Source organism: Manacus vitellinus, unplaced genomic scaffold (assembly GCF_001715985.3).
Source record: "Manacus vitellinus isolate BGI_N305 unplaced genomic scaffold, ASM171598v3 scaffold_3_pilon, whole genome shotgun sequence".
Lineage (NCBI taxonomy): Eukaryota > Metazoa > Chordata > Aves > Passeriformes > Pipridae > Manacus > Manacus vitellinus.
Genome location: NW_021940535.1, coordinates 29983871 through 30011662, shown reverse-complemented (window position 1 = coordinate 30011662; position 27792 = coordinate 29983871). Strand labels below are relative to the sequence as shown.

General features: G+C 37.1%; 1 protein-coding gene across 3 annotated transcripts in view; it reads left to right on the top strand.

The window, feature by feature from the left end:
• GLCCI1 (glucocorticoid induced 1) overlaps nucleotides 1-26995 on the top strand; it is a 38967-nt gene extending 11972 nt beyond the window's left edge. The window contains exons 3-8 of one of the 3 annotated variants that reach the window (XM_018075697.2): nucleotides 901-987; nucleotides 8231-8344; nucleotides 10231-10383; nucleotides 17126-17336; nucleotides 22964-23084; nucleotides 24144-26995. In XM_018075697.2, the coding sequence (XP_017931186.1) occupies nucleotides 901-987; nucleotides 8231-8344; nucleotides 10231-10383; nucleotides 17126-17336; nucleotides 22964-23084; nucleotides 24144-24492 (1035 nt within the window). In that variant the 3' untranslated portion in view covers nucleotides 24493-26995. Of the gene's footprint in view, nucleotides 1-900; nucleotides 988-8227; nucleotides 8345-10230; nucleotides 10384-17125; nucleotides 17337-22963 lie in introns of all 3 variants that reach the window. The other 2 variants (XM_018075696.2, XM_029961811.1) reach the window with 2 other exon arrangements.
• Nucleotides 26996-27792: the final 797 nt, after the last annotated feature.

The window sequence follows — 27792 nt, the reverse complement described above, 5'->3', positions numbered from 1 at the left end:
TAGCTGTTTTAACTGTTCACTTTTGATTTTTTTTTTTTTCAGTAACCATATTACCTTCCTGGTTTCTTCCCCACACTCAAATAGAAGGGGGTATTATATGACAGAATCATGTAACAAGCACACAAAACTCTTAATTTTTTATATGAGGACTTGTTTTTTTCTTTTCTGGGAACATGCAGCAAAAAGTTCAGTACAGATTTTTTCAGTTTTGCTTTCTAGTCATCCACACAGCTTGCTAGGCCTTTGGGTGACATATTCCTGATGGTGTAAAAATAGCAGAGAAAAAGCCCTGCTGAAACCATGGAAAGTGCAGAAAACACAAGTGGGATATGTAGCCCTGTGCACACAGAGAGACCGATCACATTAAATACTAGCACTGATGAGTTAGTGGTGTGGGGCTGTAGGCTGTGTAATACTGTGGCAGTGTGGTGGTTGTGAAGGTGTAGCCAGTGCTCTGAAATTACAGTTCTGTGCATGATGGTACCATGCCTGGCCTAGCATGTTTGTGTAGGGTGGCCTGGCCCTGGGGGGCTGCTCCCACCTACCTTTGCAGGGCAACAAGGAGCTGCAGGCATTGGTTTTGTGGTGTTCCCCAAGGTGGTGTCCAGCTTCCTTCCTGAGCAGAATGGTCTCTGGGATTGCCAGGCCTCTGATTGCTTCTTCAGTAACGTGCACTGTCCTCATGCTTTGTAAATGCAAGTTTGCAAAGCCTTGGTTTTCTATATTGCTTTTTATTTATTGAGACTATTACTGCTGCATATCAGATTCTGAAATTTATGCTTCATGTATAATGCCTAAACTCTGATGCTGCCTAAACGGTAAAGCAGTAATTTGTGCCAGAAGTTTTTCTTACCTGGAGAATTAAGTACAGTGTATTTTCTTTTTTTTTTTTCCCTCTAGACACCCAGCTGTTGGGCTGAAGAAGGAGCAGAAAAGAGATCACATCAGCGCTCAGCATCATGGGGAAGTGCTGATCAACTGAAAGAGGTGAGAAGTTTTGCACAGTGGAGCTTTTCAAGTTTTGATAAACCCAAGACGTTTTTTAAGCCCTATCTGGAGTCCAGGAAACTGCACCCTTTCCCTCCCCTTTATTGCTTTTGAAACAGATTTTACCTCCAACGTAAGAGTAGTTTTGACAAGTGATTCTTATTTTAGCTTGTTGAAATTTCTCCCTGCATACTATCAAGTTTTTACTGTGAAAGAGTGATCAGAGTGAGCATTGAGGAACCAGCTTGTTGCTTACTAATTTTTCTGTTCAGGGTTACCTTAATTAGCTTTCTGTTCTTTAATGATGCTCTCCTGAAGGAGGCAGAGTGTAAGGTGGTATGTTAGCATATTTTTGTTTAGAAATGTTGTTCAAGTTTTAGGTTAGAGATAGAGAGGACACCACTTTCAAAAATGAAAAAGTGTTGGTACAGTAATGGTATGAGCACTTTAATCACACGTATTTTGCTATAGACTGCAATTGCAACTAGGAAGAACCCACCAAAAGGGAAGTGGATTTGCATCATGAGAAAGTAGGTATAGTAAAATGTTCTCCAGATCAGCTGAAATAACAGTGTTACAGTTTTTTCCCAATAACCTCCATTTTGTCTAGAGTTTATGTAACTAGGTCTGTCCAGAACCTAATAAGTGGCCTACATTTGGCATCATGCCACTGTCAGGAAGTGTGTAGCCTCTCTTCAAGAACCGTGCTTTTCTTTTTATAAAATGAATCTTGCAGCATGTTCCCATGAGGTGGAACTTTTCACTGGTACTCTAGGCTTCTTGCATCCTCTCTCCTGACTCCCTGTTGAATAGGGCATTCAAAAATGAGAGCAATATCTAAGGAGATAATGTTAGAGGCAGTATATAGTTCCCTTCTGGAAAGCCATTGATAGGAAGAGTAGTTGTCAAAAGGAGTTTAATTACTTTAATTTTAAAATCAGATTTGACAAATACAGAATAATCTTGCAATCCAGTGGTGGCAATAGATGAGGAGCTGGGCCAAAGAGAGGTTAATCCAAAGAGGGTTGTCTGTTCCCACCTCACTGAGTACCTCTTATGAAACCCTGATGTGTTGGTACATGGGCCTTCAGTTGCCTGGATGACTTCAGCTGTGAGGAAGCACTCAGAATCACAAATGAAGTGACCAGAAATTAGTGCAGAAGGAGTTTTGTTTCTGAAAAGTCTTGTCTTAAAACAGTCCACCAGCACAAAGAAATTATAGCATGGACAGAAGTAGCATCTGTTTTTCTAGGATAACACTTCCTTGCTTTTACTGAGACACTATCCTTCATATTCTGGCAGTTCCCTATCGGGTTGTGCAATAAGCAGCTCTTCTTCACCACAGGACTGTGGCTGTCAGTGATAGTGAAACCTTCAGCATGGAAGCAAGTCTCTGCCAGTTGATAGCAGTGACCTATTGTGCTAGGTTGCCACCCTCTTTATGTACTTGACCACAAGAGAAAGATAAGAAATGTGTGGCCAATGTGTTTCATAGTTCCTTTTTTTTGATAGAACACTGCAATGGACAAAATAGGTTGTGTTGGAAGGGAGTTGTTTCTGTCTAAACTTTGCAACGGTTGTTCACTCTCAAACCTGCCCTTGTCTTCTCCAGCTTACAGTTCTTCCTCTTCCTCTGTTTTCCTTTTTCCAGCTTCTCAGGCCAGTTTTCTTGCCCTTCTAGTTCCTCAAGTTCATAGTCCCAGTGTCATTGTGTGTTTATTATTCAGCCAATACTCACCTGCCTTCCCCTGTTTGAGCTCTTACTCTGTTACTTTTCAGCTCCTTATCAGTTCTGTCTCTGCATTGTTTGGTTTCTGTTTTATCCCTTTCTTTTTCCTTTTGCTCACCTTTAAACCTGGGGGATGGGGGCTGTTAAGAGTTTGTTCAATACCAACAGTTTCTGGGCACTCAGTTTCTTTGTGCCACAGTAATCTGCAGTTCCTGGAAGGATAAATTCTTTGGGGCAGTTCTGTTCAAACTGTAAAACCCACTAGAGACAGAATTACTAGTAAATGTAACTGCCAGTTCCAGACATCTTTCTTGAACATGTGCAAACTGAAATTTTTGCTAAAGCTTCACCAAATGCGAAGATTCTTCCAAGGGACCTTTGCAGCATAAAGAACCCCCAAGGCAAATGTTTGACTTTTTCATCCAAAGCACTGGAAAACAGAGCTTCTCAGGGAAAAAGCTACAATAATGTGTTTTGGCACATAAAATGGTAAAAATCTCTTCTGACCCCTTTTCATTCTGAATTGCATTCTTTAAAACACCTCTGCTACTTGTAATGAAGTTGTTGATGTGAAGGAGATAGGAGAGCAGAACGTTGCATAGTAGACTTCAGAGAAAATTTGAGAAAGCTGTGGACACCTGAAAGCAAGAGCTTAAGTAATGAATATAAAAATATCACCTTCTCCTGGGCGACTGCATTTGTTATGTGTAACGTAGGTAACAGTGTTCTGCTCAGCATTTTGAATTGTTTCCCATAGCATTCAACAGTAAACATGTAGATAACTGTGTGTAGTTTCCTTGGCTTGTCTTAGGAGTTTGGATTCATGTTTTCTTGCTTCAGCAATTAATGGAGTGATTTTTAGCATGTATTTTTTATTACATTGCTGACATAAACTAGGCAAACACTTGTACACAGAATTTTAATTGATTTTGATAAAATAAGATTGAATATGCTATTAAGTTTAAAAAAATATTTTTCCTTGGTTAGTTTGAGTACTGTTACAATCAAATAGATTTGTTTAATACAACTGGTTAGCTCTTTGAAAAAGGTCTGCATTATAAAAACTAAAAGTGGGTGTGGTATAGACTTAAGATCCCAAGCAAGAAAACGAATTCTGTATTACCATCTAAAAAAAGAATTTCACTTTGTGTAGTGAAGCTTATTTTGCCCTTGATTGAAATAATAATGTGTTAGGATCGAATCTGTCTAGCACTGAAATAGACACTGTTTGCTTTCCTGTAGTGGGTCTATTAAAAATTTAAATGTCCCCTGCTGTCTCTATGAACTTTGTAATGATAGAGTGTACATTTTTAATAATTTCTTGACAAAATCTACTTTTTAAAAATTTGTTTATTCTGAAGGGTGAACTGTTTGATTTTATGAAACCTTGAGTTAACTCGCGTAAAATAGTGCCAAACTGCTTTAACATTATTTTAATAGATACACATCTTGACTGGGAGATAGAGATTGCTCTCAAGTCTTTGTACTGGACACAAACCAAGTAGTGGTTTGAACTGCTGGTATTTTTTTCCCCTTGCAACCTGAAGAGTTAGTTTGAAATTCTTTGAAGTTGTTCAGGGACAATTTTAGATACAGCTTACCCTGAATTGGAATTTACCCAGAACTGGGAAAAACCCACTGTTTAAAACAAGTAGTTTTTGCTCTGTATAGGTTTTTAAAGACATATTTCAGACAGTTGATATTTCACTTCCCTTAAGCAGCTCTGTGTGCTGTACCTGTTACATGGACACCAGCAGCCCCCCATTGGAAGGTCCCTTCTGCTCCAACAGAGTACTTGAAAAGGATGTGGGAATAAAAGAGAATTCAATATGAGAGCTTGCATGCCTTATGTGCTTTCATATACCAATTGAAAGATTGTATTCAAAGGTTTAGAGTGAATTTCTAATGCTTGTTTTGCTCTTTGACCTACTCTTAACTTGTTTATTAACAAATGGCTAATGAATGAGATGGAGCTCACTCATTAACAAGGGGTTCATGGTTTGTTCAACAGTAGGAAGTTACCATGTTGTGTAACCTGACCTGGAGAAATACAACCTGTTGACTGGTAAATATTAATGAGCATTTGGAGAGTGACATGTTCCTTTATATTAATAGTCTGCATCTAGGTCCCTTCAAAAGGGAAGAATTACCAGGATATTCAGATTATCCCGGTGTTGTAAAGAACCAAGGTAATTTGGTTATTTCTCAGGTTTTTGCCATTAGTTATATTCTATTGCATGCATATTACAAGTGGCATAGACAAAATTCGTATTTATTTCAAGTACACTTTGAGTTGTAAAAATATTCAGCAAGCAAAAAATATATTTATAGGGTTTTTTCCTAAATTGTTTTTTTAATAATCTGTGATGGTCATCTTATCTTTTGCTGTATGACAGTAAACCATCAAAGCTGAACTGAAAGTTTGTGCCCTGAATGACTTTGTGTAGGTTTATTTCTGATAAGATGCACTAATCTTTGTGTTTTCTTGGGGATTTTTGTTGTTGGGTTTTTTTTATAAATTACTTTGAAGTAGGTGAAGAGTCTTTCCAATGCATGAGCAACATTGCAGAGAATGATTGCTGGAAGAAGAAAGGCTGACCATTTGAATTGGTATACTAAAATACTTGTAATATTTTATGGACCTAAGTGCACATATGTGTAAGGCTTTGATGTCTTTGACGAGTGGATGCTTTAGGATACAAATCTTTTGTGGTGATTTACATGTGTTCCTTAATATTATTGTGTATGCCCCAGCCACATTCATGGTCAGGACTTGGGCGTGTGAAGGAAGTGGTGTCCCAAGCCCTTTCTGTTTTAGCTGCTCTGTGAAAATGGAGCGTGTTGTTACTGCACCTCTTCCTGTTAAGTAGTAGTGGCTTTATTTCAGTTTGAGACAGAGAATAATCAGCAATTAAAAGGTAGTCTTGTAGAAGAAAAAAGCTGTTGCAATTTCAGGATTATCTTTAGCAAGTGGCAGATTCACCGTGAACTCCCCTTGATGAAGAGATGGAGCATAATTTAGTTTAGAGGATTTCATATACTCGGCGACACTGCCTGCTTGCTGGTTGCCTGTACTGGCAAGCCTCTGTCTCCTGTGTCCAGAGCATAAATAAGAAATTTATATGCCCATCTTTACTTTCTCATTTTTTGTCCAGTGGTAACTACCACATCATGGACATCCATGGTCCTTCAAGTTCAGGGTTAAGGACATATGTTCTGAAAAGGCATATCTATTTCTTCTCTGCACTGCATGTTTGGCTTAAGTGATCATATCAGTTCCAGATACAGTCAAATTCTTCAACAATTTTTCATCTTTCTGTTTCTTCTGGATGACTCTTTCTGTCTGTTACTGTCAAGAACCTACTGTCTGCCAAACTATACATAGTCTTGAGGTGGCTGAGAGAACCTTAAATTGCAGGGATCCATGATTCCTTTCACAGTATCAGAACTTCAAGGCTTTGGCTAGCCTAGAGACATACCAGCCTATCAACACTCTTCCATTTAGTGCTTTCACTATCTGAATTGTACAGTGAGAGGCTATGTTCTCAAAGATTTGCAAGCTGTTTGTGACAGAAATCAGTCAGCCAGATCTCTGAGGTGGAATTGTGTAGGTAGTTTTTTTGAATAGTGTGCTCCTAGGGAAAGCCCAGAAACCAGATTTCATTTAAATTAAACAGTGCATTTAACTTTTTACTAGGAGGAAGTATTCAGCATCAAGGAGACACAGTAGAAGTGAAAGATTTATATACAGCACTCCCTATGCTTTCTGGTTATTATTGTAGCCAGCCATCTCTATCCACAGCTCTCTTCTGATCTGGACATCATTTTTCTCTTCTGTTTTTAAGTTTTTAAAGGGGAAGATGAAGATTATTTCCCAGTTCTCTCCATTCTCCAACATTCCAATGTAAGACATAAATATTTGTAGATGTATGTATACTTACCTGCTTGGTTTTTCATCTATGGAGTTAGGTTTCATAGTGGCTGGTACTCCTACAGGGAGAATGGGGAAGTTCTGGACAAATTAATTTTTTTAGAGATGAAATATCTCTTCAGACTGCAAAATTTCTTCCAACATGGTACTTGAGTTGCATCCTTCATCAAGAGATTATGACCCAGTTCTCTAAATGTAGCTCATCTGTGTTAGTAACTCAGTTGTATTACAGCTCTGTTTTTCTTGATGCGTATTATATGCAGACCCTTTTGGAAGTCTGAACTGTTTGTCTGTTGTTGAAAGATGAAAGTTTTCAGCCATTTCTGAGTAGCAGTTCTCTGAATATGGGTAATGAGCTGTGGCAAGAGGTGATATGAAGCCTCAAAGGTAGATTGTTCTTTAGTGAGTGCTACCAGAAACATCACAAGGAAAATTCCATGGCCTGGAGCAAAGCTCCATCCAAACCACACTGTCATCTCTGACACTTGAAGAGTGACATGAAGTGATTCTGTACCACAGAGCTGCTTTGCAAGAGTACTAGTGATATATTTAACTACTTCGAATTAACCACACAGTGTGTGTACTTGTAAGCTGTCACTCAGAAAGAGAGGTTAGTTTTCAGCTGGAGAAGTTCTTTGACAAATGAATTCCATGTGCATTCATTCTCCTTACTTGCCCTTCAGGTTTTTAAAAATTGTATCTCTTTCTGAATTAAAAATGAAATGGGGCTATATGTGGCCTTTTATTCCAGTGTGGTGAGCCTGAGGAACAGTGGGATTTGAGCCCAAAGGGAACAAATTATCCAGTTTTAAGGAAGAGTCTGTACCTGTTATGTGAATTTACACAGTCTAAACTTCTGAGACAATGTTTATAGAGGTAAATGCTTGCTTTCATGTAGAAATTTCCCAGGAGGAATAAGTAAGTGGAGGAATCCCCAGATGAAATTCTTTGGTTTCTTGTTAGGGAGGAGGTCAAATGGATAATGTCTTTAGTTGTATTTGACATTTAAAATATGTAACTTTTGATTAGACATCTTTGCAGCAGACAGCAGAAAAGATAATTCTGTCTGTCTCAAGGAATCTGTGATAATTTAGCCTGCAGGGAAATGCTATTAAATGTATTAAATAAGGTCTCTAAGATGAGTAATGCATTTTGATTGTCAGTTGTTTGTGAAGGCGCTTTGCTTTTATGATGAATTATTATTGAAAAACTTTGGTTTGGTTTAAGATCAAATAAATTAAACTGCAGGCTTCAAAGTCCCCAGCTTAAACCATTATAGGTCAGAAATTGCTACAAATTGTCATTCTTACTGCTTTTGTTTGCATCAGTTATTGCAGTCCTTGTGTGTAAATGGGAAAATTCAGTAATTAAACTCAGCCTGTTGGTGTATTCAGGTTGGTGAATAGGGCAGATACTTTGGAGAAAGTATCTGATAAGCATAAAGAAGCTTTAATGCAATCCTATATGCCTATAAAATCCTCCAAAGAGAATTAAAATGTCCGTGATTCATTTTCTATGTGAAGATTTGAGCAGTTACCCGTTCGGTAGCTCATTCTCACTTCACCTGAACTTCTTTCCAGCAGATTGCCAAACTGAGGCAGCAGCTTCAGCGCAGTAAGCAGAGTAGCCGTCACAATAAAGAGAAAGAACGTCAGTCACCTCTCCATGGCAACCATATAGCAATCAGTCAGACTCAGGTAAGTAGCCTCCTGCCTTATCAGGGTTGGGAGAATGGCCTGCTGAGCCTTCCCATCTGTCTTCTGTTTGTGCTCTTGTGTGGCACACAGAAATGCTTAACAATCTGATGCTACCACATCTTCGCTGAAGTTTATCTGATGGTCGTCATATAATTAAAAAAAGGAGGGTTGCAGCAGGGTAGCAACTGAAATGTATTATGATGCTGTAAAAATTGTGAGCGTGACCAGATAAGGCTGTGCTTCCAGCAATATGTACTTGCTTTCAAGACTGATTTTTGTGGTATGCTTTTAGAAGTACCTGCTCCTCTGGAAGGTATTGGCCTGTCAATTTTGCAACCTAATTTCTTCTAGACTAGTTAAAAAGTAAAAATAGAAAATAAAGAGGGTAACAAAGCAGGGTGCAATGCCCAATGCAGTGTTTGCTGTAGTCATTACAACCTGCCAGCAAAACTGAAACCCAATTACAGTTCCAAAGCTCAAGCAAGATTCAGTCAATGACTTCATGAATCTTAAGCCACTTGTAGAAAGCATTTAATCATTTGACAGTGCAGACATCTGAGCCTGATTAAATTTCACCTGTTGGATCCTTAAATTGGACCGTGTTAGTAACAGGCCCCTGTTTGAACACCTGAAATGTTGGCTCTGTTCTGGTATTTCCTACTTCCTGACTGCCTTTTTAACTGCCTTGTGTTTTATAAAGGAGTGGTTGAGCTGTGATGGCTGATCCTTTATGGTCCTTCTTCTGTTTGGATAAAATTTTGTAGTTAAAACCTGATCTTGGGATGAAGACATATAGGAATTTGATATTCTTCCTGAACCTTTTATGCCTTTATAACAAGGGATTCTACTACATTTTGCACAGGAAAGGGTTTGCTTTACATTTCAAAGTAAACTGTGGCAAGTACCTGTGCCATTATAGTCACAGTACAAACAGTCTTTGGATTGAAATCCATCTAGGACATATGTTTCTTCATGGCATTCCTTAGTACTTGGAGCTTACTTTGTCATTGCTTGTGCAAAGTTTTGATTTCTCAAGGTGTTCTCTGATGAAGCTGTCCTGCAGGTAGTGTTTTGTCAGAGTCAAAGAATGCTTGCAAGATCACCTTTGGAGCTGCACATTGTGCAAGGTTCACTTGATAAGAACTCAGAAAAAATTTTTACATTTTGTCTTAAGCATCTTGTGATTCTGTGAGCAAGAGGAGAACACATTGACAAGCGAGCGCTGTTCATGGCTGTCAGTGTGGCTGCTGCCAAGGTGAAGCTTTCAAGGTTGATGTGTGTGCACTCCTGGGAATGTTTTCTGTTGGTAACAGAGCTCCGCTCCAACAGGCTTTTCTGAAAACCATATTTGTATTTATTTATGTGATTGATTCTTAAATTCAGGATGATTTCTGTTACAACCTTTGACATAAAGTTCTGAAAAGCTATAAGCTAATGAATGAATGTTTTGTTTTTCGTTTGCTAAAGCCAACCAAAAGAGAATAAAAGTGCATTAAGTGAATATTTCAGTTGAGTTGTTAAGCTTTAGCAATGTTATGAAATGCCTTTTGATCGTGTTAAAACATCAGCATCAGTGCTCCACATGCTCCCCATTCCCCTATGGTGTATTCCATAGTCTGTGCATCTGGGAAGTACATATATATGTCTACTTACTGATAAGGGAAGTAGTAGAATGCTTTGATTATAGAATACTACTATGAGTTAAGTAGAAGTGATTTTATTGGATTTAGATTTATACAGGCATTTGTTTTTATTTGAATTCACCAAGTGAAGGTGATCTTCTAGATGGCAAAATTAATACACAGTTTCTTACTGATGTTTTTATCATTGGTCTCAGACTTCTGTCTTTATTCCATTTTCAAATCATGTTGATTTCTACCTTCTAGGCTTGTATTTCCAGATCAGTCCCTATGCCACTGTCAAACATTTCAGTGCCAAAATCAACTGTGTCACGTGTGCCGTGTAATGTAGAAGGAATAAGTCCTGAACTGGAAAAAGTATTCATTAAGGAGAACAGTGGAAAAGAAGAAGTATCCAAGGTAAGCTTATAGTAACATGTTTATGGTGGTTTTTTTCTTTGTAATCTATAAACACATGGAAAACCTTCCTCGTGAGAAACTTTCCTTTTGGCTGAAATTACAAATAATTTTCTTCAAAGAAATGTTTGTTTGAAAACTTTGTTTCAATGTTTTAGCATGGTGGGGTTTTTTTTTGGTTTTTCTGTTTTATTTTTAAAGGGCTTCTGCCCAAACATACTTTGTTTAGAGTGCCCTTTCTGTAGAGAACTTGAAAGTTTTTGTGCAAAGTGCAAGTGCTTGAAAATTCAGATACTTCAGGCTGCAGTAATAAATAATTAGAGACCAGAAGATTATTGTATTTGCTTCTTTTTGCATTCTTTTTCTTGAGAAAGATGTAAGTTCGCTGTGCTATGCTCTCCTTTTTTTGTTTAATGCTTTTTTTCCCCATAAACTGAATGTGGACCATTTTACTTCCATGAAACCTGCGGGAGAGCTCTGCATGGGAAATACTAACAAATGAGGCAGCTTTGCATTAGAGCATTGGAGTTGTCATTAAGGATCTTAGTTCTTTGATGACACTTTAAATGTGAAATACTTGGTTTACAGCCACGGTTTCCTAAATAGCCAGTGAAAATTTTCTGCTGTGGAATAAACTACTCCACTGTTTTTCTAATCTTCTCCAAAGTGTAGGTGCTTTTCTCATGAATGGTCATGTAATAGCAATTCAGTATATGAGTCAAGCTATAAAACTTTAATCACAGGTTTAAGATTCTAAAACCTGATATTTGTAGTTCTTCGTTTTGGTAGTAAACTTTAAAAGTTTTGGAGTGATTTTGGCTTCTCCAGAGTCTTACTTGTGTGGGCAAACCAGTCTTAAGATTGAAATATTGTAGTAGTAGAAGTATTATGGTGTTTACTTTCCTTTGGATGTCTTATTCCTTTAGAAGAGGTGTGTATTATAACAGGGGAATAAGGAAAAAAAAATCAGATGTGAAAACTGAAACGGTAAGCCCAAATCAATAAACCTTGTTGCACCATCTTCAAAGAGGGAATTAAAATGTATGTATTGCAGTGGAACCATTGATGTTGCTATGGCTAGGGTTGTAATATCCTATAGTGAGAGGATATTTCATTTATCTATCAGACAGATCATCTTTGTAAATGTTGTCCTTGGTTTTTAACAGCTTATTGCTTGGGATGCAGAGCTCTCCTGTGTTACTGAATGTACTGACTCTGATCCAGCAAAACAGTTAAGCACATACTTAAGTGCATTGTTGGATTTGGGCCAGAGGTGCTCAGCAGTTTACAAAACCAAGGCAATAGTGAACCCTTCCTCCAAACATTTAGCTGGCAAGAGTTTTCAGACACAAAAGAAAGTCATAAATCAGACATTGCCCTTGAAGTCAAGTCCATCTTTGTGGGCAGAGGTTGTTTCCTGCTATGTAACTGTTAATTTCTGTAAAGTCTGGTCATGTGGGACCTAAAGTGGGACTCCTAGTGCTGTCTTTGAGATTACTAGGTCTCAGTTTGCTTATGGAGGATCATAACAAGATCGTAATTTACTTAATCTTACTGCTGGTGAACTTTCTCCTAATACAACAGTTTAGCTGTGTTTTAGCCTGGGGGAGTTGGGGTAGCTAGGTTAAAGGTTAGGAATTACTGAACAAAAGATAAACCATAGGAAACCAAATTTCATTAGTTTCACTGCTAGAGAAACAATTAATTTTTCATTGTTTTCTACCATTCTTTCTTACTGTAGTGTTCTGTATTTTTAGAAACTATTTTAAAAGAGCAATCAAAGGTAGTTGATTGCTTTGGGTGATGTGTGAAGGATAGATCATTCTATAGACTCACTTGTAATGGATGTGCATCTACATTTTCAGCTGGTTTCTTTTAGCCTGTTTCCATGTTTACTTCACAGTTCTAACAGTGCATGTTCAAACCTTAATTTTCATATGAATTGATCTATCCAGCTGCAGAAACACTTTGTGCCCTAATATGAATCTGTATTCACTTGCCAGGAGAGATATGAGGAATAACACAAAACCTGCTAAAACCACTGAGAAGGAATAATATCTTTACTTTAGTTGCAGCTCAGTGCCCAATTTTCAATTTTTATTCATTATTTCCAAATTTAGGTACTACATTAGTAGCTTTGTGATTTCTTTCATTTCGATAACCACATTTGGGCTGTCCCAAGTAAAATAAAATGCATTTTAACTTTGTAAATTTTTAAAATTTAATGTTCTTGAATTTTTTTTTCTGTTGGTCTCTCTTCAGTATAAATTTACAATTTTCATTTTTCTAACAAGCTGTTTCTTTATTCATATATATTGAAATCAGGTGATATATAGGACAAATATAAGGTTGAAGCAGTTTCAAAGATAGTTTTATAGATATTACTTGAATTGCTTTTTGAATTTAGCTCCCAGTTCAAATAGATAACCAATGAAACTTTCCTCCTAGTTTTATACTTGCTTCATCTTCAGATACGCAAATCAATTTAAATTTTTTTTTTAGATTTGTTTTTAGTTTTGTAGGGCATGACATTACATACTTTATTTTCCCTTTTGCTGACTCGAATTTTTGTAATCCTACTTTAAGAATGTATAGATCCATTTGAAAATGTTTTCTGTCTTTTCTCATACTGACTTCTCATGCTGACTTCTGATAGTTCTTTGAAACCTTCTTTTTTGTTTTTTTTTTTTAGTAGTATCTTAATGTTGATTGAAATTGTACTTATGAAAGTAAAAAAATTATTGTCCTGTTATTTTTGTGTTTCACAAAGATAGTTTATGATTAGTAATGTCATTATGTCATTATGTTTTAATAATCTAATTGACCATCAAGTTTAGAGGGATTGCATTATAAGTGGCCAAAACATTAAAAATATTTTAGTCTTTGCAGTTTAGCTATGGTATGTGTATATTTTTTCAGATAATTCATCTTGCTTAGTTAGCTAAAGATGTTCTCTTTTTGCTTTCATAAAACTAAGTTGACTTCATTGAGTGACTTCTTAATCATCTGTCTTTTAAATTTATTAATAAACTTTTAATTCATGTTCTAATGCATTTATTCAAAATTCTTGGATATATTTTCCTTCCTTTTTTGTAGTTTCCTGATTAACATTGAAAAACTGTGATGGTGTGTCTCTGTTCCCACCATACTTGTAAGATGGAATTAGCTCTTTGTGAAGTTGTGGCAGGCTTTTGTTCTCTAACCCATTGTGACTCCACAACACAAACACTGGAGATTGTGGTACAATAAAATGATGGACTTATTTCCCTTAATGTAGGGACTGGGGTATAAGAGATGTTCCCTCTTACAGAATACATTGTGAAAATCATGGAAAGTGCCCTGTAGCAGAACATGGGCTCATAGGTCTCCTATTAGGAAAAACATAGTACTGGAGTTATCTTTCAAGTGTACAGAAATAACTAGAAATGAGACAATTTTGATGGACACAACAGAAATAAAATGATTACTGTTTTCCTTGTTTACTTTCTAATGCTTCTGGAAAGAGATAGCAAGATGGTTTTATGAACCTATCAGAAAACTTAATCCTGTAATAAAAGGACTTTTCCTAATTTTCACAGATGCAGCGAAGCTTTACTTAAATCTTCGTAGCCTTCATCTGAGAAGTCTGAGTTTTTTCCAAGGGTTCCTTCCCAGGATGCATTATGGTTTTTGCACTTGCAGCCTCATCTAGTGCATTGATGGCTTCATTGATGCCAGTAGGAAGAAGCACTTTCCTGTGTCCGCCTTTGTGTTCCAAAGGGGAAGGTTTTAAAATCAAAAGCATTGAATGCTTTGTTCTCAAGAAGTTGTGTCCAAAATAGATGTACAGCTTGTGAGGAGCAGATTTTTTTTTTTTTAAGGCTTCCAGTGGTATATCCTTATAGCATTCCTGATGTTCCTCCTAAGTTGGGTGTTCTTGGTTTTTTTTCCAGCAAAAAGATTTATACTGACAACAAGGTGGTGAATATTAACAATGTATTCAGAAATACATGTTGTTGTCAGATTTGCAGGGAGATGAGAGCAGTATGTAATTGTGTCCAAGAACACACTGTCCTGTAGGGGCTGACAGGTGTCCTGTCAGAATGCATTTGGCATAAGGTTAGTACATGACTAGACATTCTTGCAAAAAAACTCTCAAAACCAGCAGAATGCAGTAATTTCTAATTGTTTTCCATGCATTGGGCATTATGGAAACTAATAGCAGCTGCACCAAATGAGCTACCCTATTTCTGATGTTGTAAGGTTGTGAGAACTTCAGTTTTACAATAGTTTGGGCATGACTCATGGAAATTAACTTTGAAAGTGGTTTTTTATGTTGATTTTGTTTAATACATACAGTTTTTTAACAAGCAAAATACTTCTAGTTGGTATTTTCATGGAGATTTTTGCACTTCTCAAAACTTTGATTCAGTATTAAGGGAAAAATAAATACAAAAACACAGTAATCTGAAATACTCACTGGCATTTTCTATGCCTTAAAAGTTATTGTAGTTGGAAAGAATGACAAATATTTAGCTTTTTCTACTTGCGTGTATATTTAGATGCATGTCTAAAAATATGGAGTATTTTTGTATCTCAGGCTTTAATTGAGGGGAGATTGAAATATGTGATTTGGGATATGCTTCCTGACTACCTAAGATTACATTGTTCATCCAGGTGTGGAAGAACATCTGTGTTATCCTAAAGCCTTTAATTATGTGATCACTTAATTTTTGTTTTTCCCCCTGCCTGGAATCCTTGCTTTACCTGTTACGTAGAGCATAGTGTTTGCCCTTCATGAGCAGTTGTTTAGTGTTCTTCTTTTCTCCTTATTAGATTCGTGTCCTCATGCTTACTGTTAAGCTTTGCTTTGAAGTCAGAAATCTAAATTTCTGAGGTTTTGCTTCTGTATAATAGGAGAGTGTGTGAAATTTTGTTCTCGTTTTTTTTTACCTCACTTCTATGAGAAGAAAGATATTATATACACTTTATGGAGGGAGAAACACAAATCCATCAGGGTTCTATACTGTGGCTCTTTAGGTAACATAGGATACTTCATCCCATTATTTGAAGTTTAAGGTGCAGCTCCCATAGTTTCCTTCTGCATCTGTGAACACAGAAGACTTTTGCAAGACCTGTATAAAGTGGGCATCCAGAAAAATCCAGTTGATTTTCTGACATCTCACAAAATTTTTGTGGCAGAGACAGAAATAAAAATGCTGTTCTGCATAGCAGGTTTGTATTTTTGTTATGATAATTATAAGACTAATTTCTGTCTTCAGTTCTTCTTGCTTCAATTTTGTTTTTTACCTCTCTTCTGTCGTGTAACAAATGATACAATGCTTCAGGTCTTTCTTGTGCATTAAATGAGTCATGGCCTGTTGGGGGTGATGGGAATAGCAACATGTAGTCATGTTGTAACGCATTTGCAATGTGAACTGAGCTGTTGGAACAGACCACACAGCTGTGCCCAAACTTTACAGCATTTGATGTAGGAACTGTAATGTTCTCTTTATGGTGTGTTTCTTTACTCTTAATTGAAATATGAAATGGTATTAACTGGAAGGCTCATAAGAGGAAAATGATCTTCCTGCTCTGCTATGTCTGCCTTTTTGTTTAATATGTGGTAGTTTTCTGGATAGACTTGCTGAAAAGGGGAGAATGCGATACTTGGCCAATAGGTTTCATGTCCTTGTTGCTGGCAAGAGTGTTGGGTTGAATTTTAGGCTCTGGAACAAGCTGTAATGGTTTTGGAATATATGGGGAAGAGGAAGGCAATAAAATAAAAATGTTCGCTTGAAGTGAGAAGGAAAAAGACATTAATTTTTTGTAGCTAGAACATTTAAGCTGTTCTCTGTGGCTTGGTCGCAATCCTCACTGATGTGAGGATAAAAATTATGTTTAAATCTTGCAGGCATTTTTTCCCTTTCACTTCTAAGCAAAACTATAATTCCCATTTGATTTCTTACATTTAAAGCAGCACTGTCTGCATTATAAAAACTAATTTTCCACTAGGAAGGACAAGTAAGTAGAGCGTGCCAATCTGCTGCTGTGAACATGTCTATGCAGTATATTGCAGAATGGGATGCAATATCACTCTGGCCAGTGCCAACTATGCTGATATGGGCAGGCAGAGCTTACTAGCTTAGGTTCAAGACAGAGGTTGAGAACCTTGTTATAAGCCTGTGTGTGCACCATCTGTAGAAGTAAAGGATGGAATGTAGGGCTGTGCTAGAGAATTATGACTTACTAGCAAAACATGGATGGTTTCTTTTATAGTTGTATTTCAGTTGGTTGTCATGGCAATAGTATGTCATTGTATTTGACATTTTCTACTGTTTCCTTTTATCCAAATGTGTTCTCTGTCAGGGTACTTGTTTTTCTTTTAGAATAACAGTGACCTTTTTATTGAAAATTGTATAACTAGGTATAATTAGAGGCATTTGTTGGTGAGGTTTGACTTTTTAAATTATCAGAAACAACGTAAAAACATAATACTAGCCTGTGTTGAAGTGCATTTTGGTGTTAACTTTGTGTTAAGAAGATGTAGTTGCCTTGGAACATGTGCGCATTGTCCCAGAATTCAGCATAATTAATGTATATTGTGTCCATTGCACACTGCGTTATTTTCTTGTGTAAAGTCTTCCTGTTCTTTGAAAAATGGCTTCTTGTTCTTAAAGGCCTTCATTTACGAGTGCTACTGGCTGACATTGCTTATGAGTTTGATCTTTTCTCTGTAACCTGCATTGCTTCGTTTCTCTTGCAGCCTTTGGATATCCCTGATGGTCGAAGGGCCCCATTACCTGCTCACTATCGTAGTAGTAGTACACGAAGCATTGACACTCAGACTCCGTCTGTCCAGGAGCGCAGCAGCAGCTGCAGCAGTCACTCACCATGTGTCTCTCCCTTTTGCCCTCCTGAATCTCAGGATGGGAGTCCTTGTTCAACGGAAGATTTACTCTATGACCGTGATAAAGGTGAGAGTAGAATGGCCTGCCTTTATCTGTGGGAGGCATGTGATGTCCTGCTTTTACAACTACCTTCATTTTACTCATTACATCAGTTTTTGTTTTTGTTTGATGGCTGTGGAGGGATTGAGGATTTACCTTAAAATTGGTTTTGTTTGTTTACATATCTTTTTCCCTCTTGTTTGTGGAACTTCACAAACATCTTCCATAAATACGTCAGAGGAGCACAGCAAACAGTTAACTATTTATGAAGATTCTAATGTGAAGAATTCAGACTGTAACATGTTTATGTTTAAAAAAGGTTTCAAGAAGATTTGTGGTAGACTGAATAGTCATCGTGGGTGAGTTACTTGCTGTTCAAAATGGTGATGAAGTTTTGGACTGCTTTTGAAAATACTCTGCTTCTGAACTCTTACATTCCACTTGAAGCTATTTGGTGAGAAGCTCAGATATGAGTTTGAACAACCTGATGGAGAGTAATTACTTCTCTATGTATGTTGCATAACACCTCAGAAACTCTGAATAATTTATGTGTTTATATGTCAATATGCTGTGCTGTTTTTTGAAGTCTGTAAAATGTTCTTTGGTTTTATAGAGGGAGTACAACTGGTGTTCCAGTAATTAAGAGTTACTGACAGAACATGTAGTGTGAAAATAGAGGCACCGGTGTAAAAAGACTGGGTTTGTTTGACAACTGTTTACTAATGAAATTACCCTTGTGCTTCTGGTCAGCTAGCTGAAACATGGACTTTAGTTTGGAGGATGCAGAATTTGGGTAAAACATGCAAGCTAAGAGTAGTAAGTTTCACAGAGGAAATGAAAAATTTTAAGATTTAGCATAGATTTACAAATGAATTAAAGACAACAGTATTTTGAGGCTGTAAATGAGGGTAAACTTTTTTGTAAATACTATCTGTTGAATAATTCTTAAAGGAATTTGTCAATAAGTTTGGGGAAGTCAGGAGAAATACTAGGTTTTCTTGGTTTATGAAAAGTAGTATTTTCCTGTCTTGGATTTAAAAAGACAAAATGAAAACAAATCCATCTGCCCAAATCTTGAATTGAGGGTGGGTGTGTACCAATGTGTAAGTTAACCACATTAAAGTCTTAGATCAACATTATAGTTGGCCGTGCTCCAAAAATAACAGTGATATTAGCTCCCCCCCCCCACTTCTTTCTTATACTACACATGTGAATTTTAATGTGTTGTCAAGACCAAATCACTATAGAGACATCCACTAAAGTATTAGCACACAAAAAATCTATCTTGATAGGTAAATTGGTTCCTGTATGTCCTGATAACAAATAAAAGTTAAAAAGTGAGGAAATGAAAAATTTCTTTTGCGGTTAGTACTCCGTTATCACAATAATAGAAATTTTCAGTGGTACACTATCAGCTGTAGCAAGTGAAGACAGTTTGAAATAGTGCATCTAACCTTCTTAATGCTTTTCAAGGGTTTTTATCTCCTGTCTTGGATTTTTTGAACAGCTAACTGGAGTAAAATTTATGAGTAGTTACTTCTTTGTGGATTTCAGTTTTAAGGGCGGCTTTAATGCTGGGCCTGTATCAAAAGTCTGCTCTAGTAGTAGTGTGTAGGTGACAGTGATAAACAGCCAGCTTTGTAAAGTCATGATAATGGCGTTTTTAAATTAGTTTAAATAAGGTACTTACTATTGTGTGCATGAAAGATAAAAGCTTGAACTGCTCATCACAACTTAGGTCTTTAAAGGCAAGGTAAAAATTAGGAAAACATGGTGCGGTTTTCTGAGAGAAAGTAATTTGTTCAGAGCTTATAAAAGTATAGTCAGAAAGATGCCTTTCTCAAGTCATCAAGATCCTGAAGGCCAGTTGTTCTGAATAAGAATGTTATCTTCAAAATAGTTAAATTACAGATAAATGAGGCATATAGGTAGAAATTATATGGGAACAGCAAATTTCGAGAGACATTTTATTACATTTGTTGTGAATATTAACTGCTTTATAAGACCAAAACTCGTGAAGGTTTTCAGACCTTCGTTTTAAAGGGTTTTGTGATGCTGGGATAAAACTGTAGTGAGTTTGCTGTTGTGTAACCAAATGTAGATGTTTCGACCCCAAGATTTTTTTTTCTTCCTTTCTATGAGAATAACTTGACATTACCATTAAAAAATACAATTATCAGTGCTAATAATGCTTCTGGGTGTTTTGCTGAATGGGAGAGGAAGGTTAGTAGTTTAACTGAAAGACATGAGCACTGAGAGGAGCCAGTGCTCTGTGCAGACACAGCACTGCTTTACATTCCTAAAGCATCTTTTATTTCTTGTGCAAAGTGGTGTTTTGGCCTGAGGCCCTCACAGCTGCCCTTCGGACTGTATCAGCTGTTGGGTTTACCTTTTGTGCAAGAAGCTGCAAAATTACTGAGTTTTTCAAAAGAAAGTGAAAGCTAATTTTCAGACAATATTGTTCTGAATGGAGCAGTGATACTGAACAGTATTGATTAGAGGGGAGAAGGTATTTTAATGGCACCTGGCTGTATGATTTTGTATTAAAGCTACTGGTTTCACTAGATCTGTTTTATGATGTTCTGCTCCATGAGATTATAATTCAGAGTGTGCATAGCATGCTCAACAGCTGTGGCAGAGGTAAAGTTCAAAGCATCCCAAGTTATAAGAGAATGAAATTTGGAGGAGTTTTTTTGTACAAAAATATATAGTATGACCTGTTTTTTAGGGCTTTCGGTTTAGGTGCTTTTGTGTGCATTTTAGGTGCATTGTGTATTCTCACTGTTGCTAGTAGACTCTTACAAGCAACACATTCATGAAGATGACCTGAAGATACTTGTTAAATTCTGGGCATCTGATTCATAGTTTTTTAAATTAAGATTGTTAGTTAAGTCTTAGAATAGTCTTAAAAAGCAAAGCTATTTTGGAACCTATAAAAACAAATCCCAGTGTGCTCACTGGCAAAGTTTCTTGTTTCCTTAAAGTTTTGTCATTTAAAAAAATGTTTTTCAGATTCTTTTTTAGTTAGCCTCCTTTGTTGTTCTAAAATATGCAGGCTATAATTATGGGTATTAAGTGTTCTGGTTAACACAGTATTTTTAGTGTTTTAATGACAATCTTAAAACCTTTTCTAGATAACAGAGTATATCCATTTAAAATATTTATGTTTAGAAATTCCACGTGATAGGGCTCCATATTGTCTGCTGTGTGTTTGTGGTAACAAAACTCCCGTTAAAGGTTCCATCTGTTAATGTTCAATCATTGTCAGCGGGATGGGGTGGGATGGGGGCCATGGAACACGCCCGCAGGGCACCCCCTGCTGACGGGAGCCACGAGGCGCAGACACAGCCCAGGCCTGAGGGCTCGGCCATGGGGCCACAGAGAGTAACAAACCTGCACGTAAAACACTTTGACAACATGCATTTATTTGCAGTGTCATTAAGGATTAATAACGTGACAGTTTAGCACTTAAGAGCTTACGGCATACACAAGTGGAGGCTGGGTTAAGCTGTGAATTCCACCTCTTGCCACTTCAACTCGAGGCCTGTGTCCCCAGTGCCCTTCTGCTCTTGCACTGCTGCTGTACGTGCTGGACCAGCAGCCAGTGTGTACGTGTGAGCCTCCGGACAACCACACGTGTGTTTCGAATAGTGGCATGCAACGCGTTGGGTCAAAATGAAAGTCTAACAGCTTAGCAAACTTGAAAAGCAGAGAGGGTAAAGAGAGAGAGTTGTTTAGCAGCTGTCTTGTATAGAAAGTTTCAGCCAGACAGGGCTAACTAAACGAAAACCTTGATTGAAAACTGAACTGGCTAGTAGACAAGACTGAATCTTCCAAGAACTGACTTAACTTTGAATTCTGTTTGATTCTTCCCTTGGATGTGCTGCCACGGTTTTCCACTATTTGGTGGAATGAACAGTAGTGCATTTTATGTCTCAGATTTTTTAAATAGAAACTTGGATCTTCAATTTTAAATATTAGAAGGAGGAAACAAACTGTCTGGGTTCTGTTAATGATTTCTGTGTTTGGAATGAGCTGTGTGGGCCAACAGTGAAAAGATGCCAACAGGACGATCATGCTCCCAACTTGGCATATATCTGTATCATCTCTTAAGTGTTTTCTGCCTTCATAGTTAACACTGAAAATTCTGTAAATAGAAGTTCTGTATTCACTCTATGGCAGGAAAGAGCTGAATAATCAATATACTGCTGAGGTTCACTTCAGTTTGGTTGTTTTGATTTTTTTTCCTTCTCATATCTTTCATAGTAAATCTTCAAAGGGGAGTGTGGTGTTTGAGTTGATTTGTTTCTTGTAAGAGGAAGCAGAAATGTTTTAACATGTCTAAAGATTAGTCTTTGTATTTAAGTCATGGTAATACGAAAGTTTATGGAGCTACTTTTTGCAAGCTGTTAAAGACAACTTTGTACACTTCGGTGAAGCTAGATCATAGTCCTTGAAGCTTGGGTTGATTTTCCATTGTTGCTGAAAAGGCACAATACAACAGCACATGCACAACAGCAAAGTAAACATAAACCGAGTTAAAAATGGTAAGGTACCCCAGATTGGTGGAAAGACTCAAGAGGACCTAAAGCAAGAGCAGCTATTTCTCTCCAGTTAAAGTGTGTTAGTAAGTTGGGAGATCCACTTTAATTTTGCTATTTCATTTTTTTCATTGTAATCCCAAGCAGGGAATAGGGAACCACTAGTACTAGCCTGAGATAGATGTTGCTCTTTGAAAAGGTAGAAGCTACTGCAGAAAGCTATTTTTCTATGAATATTTTTGTACCTAATTTGTTTCCTTAATGCATTGACTATCGTGTTGTCAACATGACTGTTTAAAGTGAGCCCTTTCATAGTCTTAATATTTCAAACTTTTGTGCTTCATCAGACTTGAGCTTTCTCTCTTACGTTTTCTGAGTACAAATATATCTGCCCCTTACCTTTTGTCCTAAGTTATCTAAGTTTGTCTTAAAATATACACAGATGGCTAGATATTTGAAGTGTACCTGTATCATATAGCTAGTAGTGATGAGAGAATTAAACTGTAGAAGTTTTATTTTGGATATTAAAACAACTTCACAGTATGAAGCAAGTAAGGTAGGGCATTGTAGTGATGAGGTATCAGTACCTGTGTTATGAACATACTTTATTTCTTTGCAACTTCTGAACTATTCATGAGACTAATGAGGTCAATATTCCAGTAAAGTATTATTTTAAAATAAGATACATGTTGTATGCACACATTTTCAGTAACACTGTTTGTACAGTGAGAAGTTATGTTATCATTACCTCTCATAATTCTTCTGCATGTATTATGCATATTACCCTGTTCATTTATGGGTTTTGAGCTACGTAATAAAGAATGTATTTGTTTCCAGGATCACAGCTCTGCTTTGTTCTGATTGCAGTGTTCTGGATAAAAATATCCTCCTGTTACGTGTTGTTATATGATAGATTACTCCTGCACTGAAGCTGTTATTCAGAAGAAATGTACTATACAAGGGTGTTAGAAATAGCCTGCAATAAAGGAAGCGTTGTGGTAGAAGCAAGCCGGCGTAGTGGCTAAATTGTGAAAAAAGGCATCTTGTTTGGAAATCGAATTTAATTAAAAAGCACTCTCAATCTCTAGTAATATAACTGCTTTAAATTTTCAGACAGTGGGAGTAGCTCACCGTTGCCCAAGTATGCCTCATCTCCCAAACCAAACAACAGCTACATGTTCAAACGAGAGCCCCCAGAGGGATGTGAGCGAGTGAAGGTCTTTGAGGAAATGTCGTAAGTAATGCCTTTTATATCAGCTGGTATCTGCAAAGCAGTAAACCTGTTTACTGAGCCTATTCAACTGCAGATGAATAAACTATTCCAGCTGATGGGTTTTTCAGGAGCAAACTATTCTTACAGTTTGTACAGAAGAGAAGTTGAAGTGTTTAAATTGGTTTGAAGAGGAAATGGAGTCTTTTAACTCTTTTTGTGCATTTATAAAAGGCAGCTAAACTCCAAGCAGAAAAAATAAGGTACATTAATTTCCTAAACATTTATAAACCTCTTTCCGTATATTTCTTATAAGATTTTAAATTTTCATGGCTTAAACAGAAACTCTCCTTGTCATAATTATCGGTTTCATGAATAGGCTGCATTTTAATGCGTATAAAACATATACAATGAAGTGAAACATATGTAAAGGGTTTGTAGATGGTAGTATGCTTATGACACAGACTTTGCTCAATATTTTTGCTGAGCAAGAAATTGGAAATTACACCCTTGGACATCATGTCTTTTTCCCTTAGACCCAGCAGTATTTGAGCACAGCACATGCTGTCGAGGTTGCATGCTTAGCTCCTGTGGATGAAAGAAGTAAATAGGGGATCTTTCTTGCTCTGACAGTATTCATTGCCTGCTGGATGGTGAAGGAGCAGTGTTGGGTTGTGGAGAAAGCCTCCAAATAAATTATGGAGTATGAGAAAGGAGAGGTCTATTTTATGGAGGTTTTTAAAGGGATTTAAAATGACTAAATGTGTTATTGCTGCATTGCTTTTATCAAAGAAGAATTTGTTCCATTCCAAATTACTGCAGTTTTTCATGTGCGTATGTACTGCAGATTTTTCTTGCTGGAGGTTGCATGTTTGTCCAGTAATTATCAAGTCATTTTTGTGACTGTACTATTTTTAATGCTGTGGATCAGTTAGCTGACTACCAATATGGAAGATGTTTGCCCCTCTGTCCAATTAATCCCATTCCTTGTCATTCACATTTTAGCAACATGTAGAACCACAAAGTTCGTGACGTAAAAAACATCTCGTTCGGCCAGATATATAATGTTTTTTCTCGTTGTAGGTCTCGTCAGCCTGTCTCAGCCCCTCTCTTTTCATGTCCTGACAAAAACAAGGTTAATTTCATCCCAACCGGATCAGCTTTCTGTCCTGTAAAACTTCTGGGCCCCCTCCTTCCTGCTTCAGACCTGACACTGAAGAGCTCTCCAAACTCTGGACAAAGCACAGCTTTGAGCACCCTGACTGTTGAGCAGCTTTCGTCTCGGGTCTCTTTCTCATCTCTGTCAGATGACACCAGCACAATGGACTCCACAGAGGTCCCGGTACAGCAGCCGTCCCAGCAGCAGCAGCCGCTTTTGCAAGAAATTCAGACTGAAGACCATTCCTCTGCTCAGAGCTACGTGTTAATCTAGACAAGGCGGAGCAGGCCTCTGCCCCGAGACAAGGACTGAGGAGATCGTAGCTCAGATACATCTGCATGAGGTGGCAACCTTTCAGAACAACACGGAATACTTAGCAGCACTCGAAAAAATATCTCAACACTGTTCTTGGCAGGGACAGAATCCGTATTCAGCATTTTTTGTGAGAAAGCAGTAATGCCTGCAGAATCCATATATCATTAAGCGTTTTAAGTGGAGACTATGCATTTCATAGTACGTTTGACCAGATTAGTACTGTGTCCTGTGCTCTGTTTCAAATTCTACAGTATAAATAAGCTCCTTCTCTCTCTATATATATAAAAAAAATGTTGCCTGTCTGAATAGAAAATGTCTTGCTGTGTTGTGTCCTATGGAAAATACTGTACTTCAGGATTATGTTTACAATTGATCCAGGTGTTTGTTTCTAACTTCTGTAATACACACAATGCAAAAAAAAAAAAAAAAATGGCCACAACAGTTGCACAGTGCCCACCCTATGGCCTAGCTTCAGGTACTTCTCTTGAAGTCTAAACTCAGGTAACTTGGAATGTATATCATATTGGAATATAGAATATTTTACAGCTACAAAGCTAAAGAGGGAACATCACTCTTTTGCCTTTCCTTGTTTTATGCATTAATATTTCCTCATTACATTCCACTTTCTTGGAATAAGTGCATTCAGATCCAGGTGAACAGTGACCCTGGACATGGGTGAACATGAGGAGAACCAGCAAATCTGTGGTGTATATCACGTTGTCATGTGCTTACAAGTAAAACAACTGTTGCATTTACTTTCATTTCAATAGATGTAAAAATGTGGCATTTAAAGGTTTCAGGTGTTGCTCAGTTAATGACTGTTAAACTGTTGCAAATAAAGTGTTCAGTACTAGGCTGTACATGAGAAACATTCCACATTGTGCGTGAGAGGATTTTGAAAGACAAGAATGTTTTTGTTCAAGGACAGAAATGCTTTCAGGTTTCACAGGGGTTGATGGGGATTTCCTCTCATGGTTTTTGTTGGCAGTTAAGGATGTGAAATGCTACTGTTACTGTCTAAAAGTCAAATTAATGTTTAGTTTCTCTTTTGGAAATGTTCATTCATTTGCTGGTTGGAAATAGGTTTTCAGATTTGTCAAGCAGTGTTAGATGAGCAGCGTTTTATTTATGTAGTGAGTAATTGTGTTTGGATTAAAGTCCGAAAGTAGCAAGTGGGTGTTCTAAGAGGGGTGGGGAAAAGAATAGTTTTAAGTTCATGTTACTTAAAGCTTCTCCCATAACTTTCAGTTACTTAAGTTGTGTGTGTAAAAGTGTGCTTTCCCTTCTCCTTAAGTGTGAATAAAAGAAAAATCCATGTAAAATAATCCTGGTTTTGCAGGCTGGACACTTTCTCAAAATAGTACATGGCAAGATCAGGTTCGTGGTGCTCTTCTATTGTTCTGGAAAAAGGAGCATTGCTGTCAGAGATAATTTCCTGTGATACAAAGAGAACCCCAAAGGCAAAATAACTCGATGTTCTTGCTCTGTTGCTTTCAGCTCAGTGGAACTACATTTATGCTGTCTGCTCTTAAGAGAATAAAGTTCACCTTTTCCAGGAATTGAAGAGATTAGTAGCCTGCAGCTCCTGAGCATTTAAACTTGCTCCTTTATGTTCTTTTCCTTTTCTGAAGATGAGGTTGGAGGGGGAGTGAGAGCCACCAGTTACTACTCACTAAATATGTGCTTTCTTTGGAGATAAAGCATCGCTTTCTTTTTATTACTGAGTTTTTGTTTGTGCTATCTTACAAGGTGGAATTTGCAGCCTACAAAACAGTTACTGTTTTTTGACTCCCCTTTCACAAAATATAGTAGGAGAAAGAGGTCTCTAACCATTTTCATGTGAAAATCCTTTAAACACAACAGCCATCTTTAACCCTACTAATCTCAGGCCTAGGTGAAAACACTATATATTTTATAGACTGAAGATAAAGGGGAGGAAATACTCTTAAGTATCGATTCCTTTTAATATTTTTCTTTCTAGATTAACATTGCAGTATGATGAACTTTTTATGGTCTGGTTGTGTCCAGATAAGAAATTGTAGTCTCAGTTATTGGTGTTAGGTTACCAGGGGATATGATGAGTGGTTTTTAGATCAGTGCTGAACTCTGTACAATATTTGCAATGCCATAACATGTTCTTTATATTTTTTCCACGAGAAACTAAATATTAATTAAATTGCACATTTGTTCTTAGCAGATTTGGAGGTTTTGAACCAAATGTGTTAAAGCTAATGCTTTGTCATGTAAATTTCCCAGCAGTTGTTTATCTCAATTGTATTCTACATGCAGCTGTAGAAATTTGTCAAATATTGTTTAAAGTTTTGTACATAGTTGTACTGTTATTTCTAGCCACTGTGCTGAACAGTATTCAAGTTATCACACAATATTGCTTTACACAAGGAAATGTGTGGCTTTTGTTTTGTATTTTTTTCGGTATAGAAGTTCCTGTGTCTTATTTAAATAAAAATTATAGTTAAAAAAAAATGGTGGGGACAACACACAAAAGCAGTGCCTCATTTATTTGTTTTGGAAACTGTGCATGAAATACTATAGGATGAGATTGGAGTTAAATATTGTTCCAAATTTACACCTAGAATAATGTCAACCATGCTGTCTTTAGAACAAGGTAATAGTTATTGATTTTTGCATAATGCTCTGCTGGGGGGGGAGAATCCTAAAAATAGTCGAATGCTTAAATATGCTTTAAATAGCATATTTTATTTCTACATATGATGAGGTTTTCTTCACAGCACAGAAAAAGATCAGTTAAGAGTTATTTGAAACTGTATCTACTGCTATGTTTGTGGTATGGCTAATTTCAAGTTATCTGTTGAAAATTATGAAAGCCATTAGATGTTTCACTATGTGAAACTAAACTAAACACCTAAAGGATGTGGTGTAAATCTACTGACAGTCTTGGTTTCATGTTGTTTAGTATGAGTCAAATGATTGTCATTTGACTTGCAGAATAATTCTTTCTAGATGGGGGGTGAGGGAAGGAAGAAGGATAATATTTAAAAATATGTAAATCTTCCAGAGTGGGTGTTTACTGAAGAGCACTATGGCAATAACCATCAAGAATGGTTTAGTGCTTGCTGTTGTCAGTCAGCGGAAATTTAGGTTTTCAATATCCCAAAGATTACAGGGTTTCTATGTGACTATGTTAAAAACATTAACTGAAACTGAAGTAAAAGCCCTGTGCAGGGCTGGGAGTTGGACTTTGATGATCCTTGTGGGTCCTTTCCAACTAAGGATATG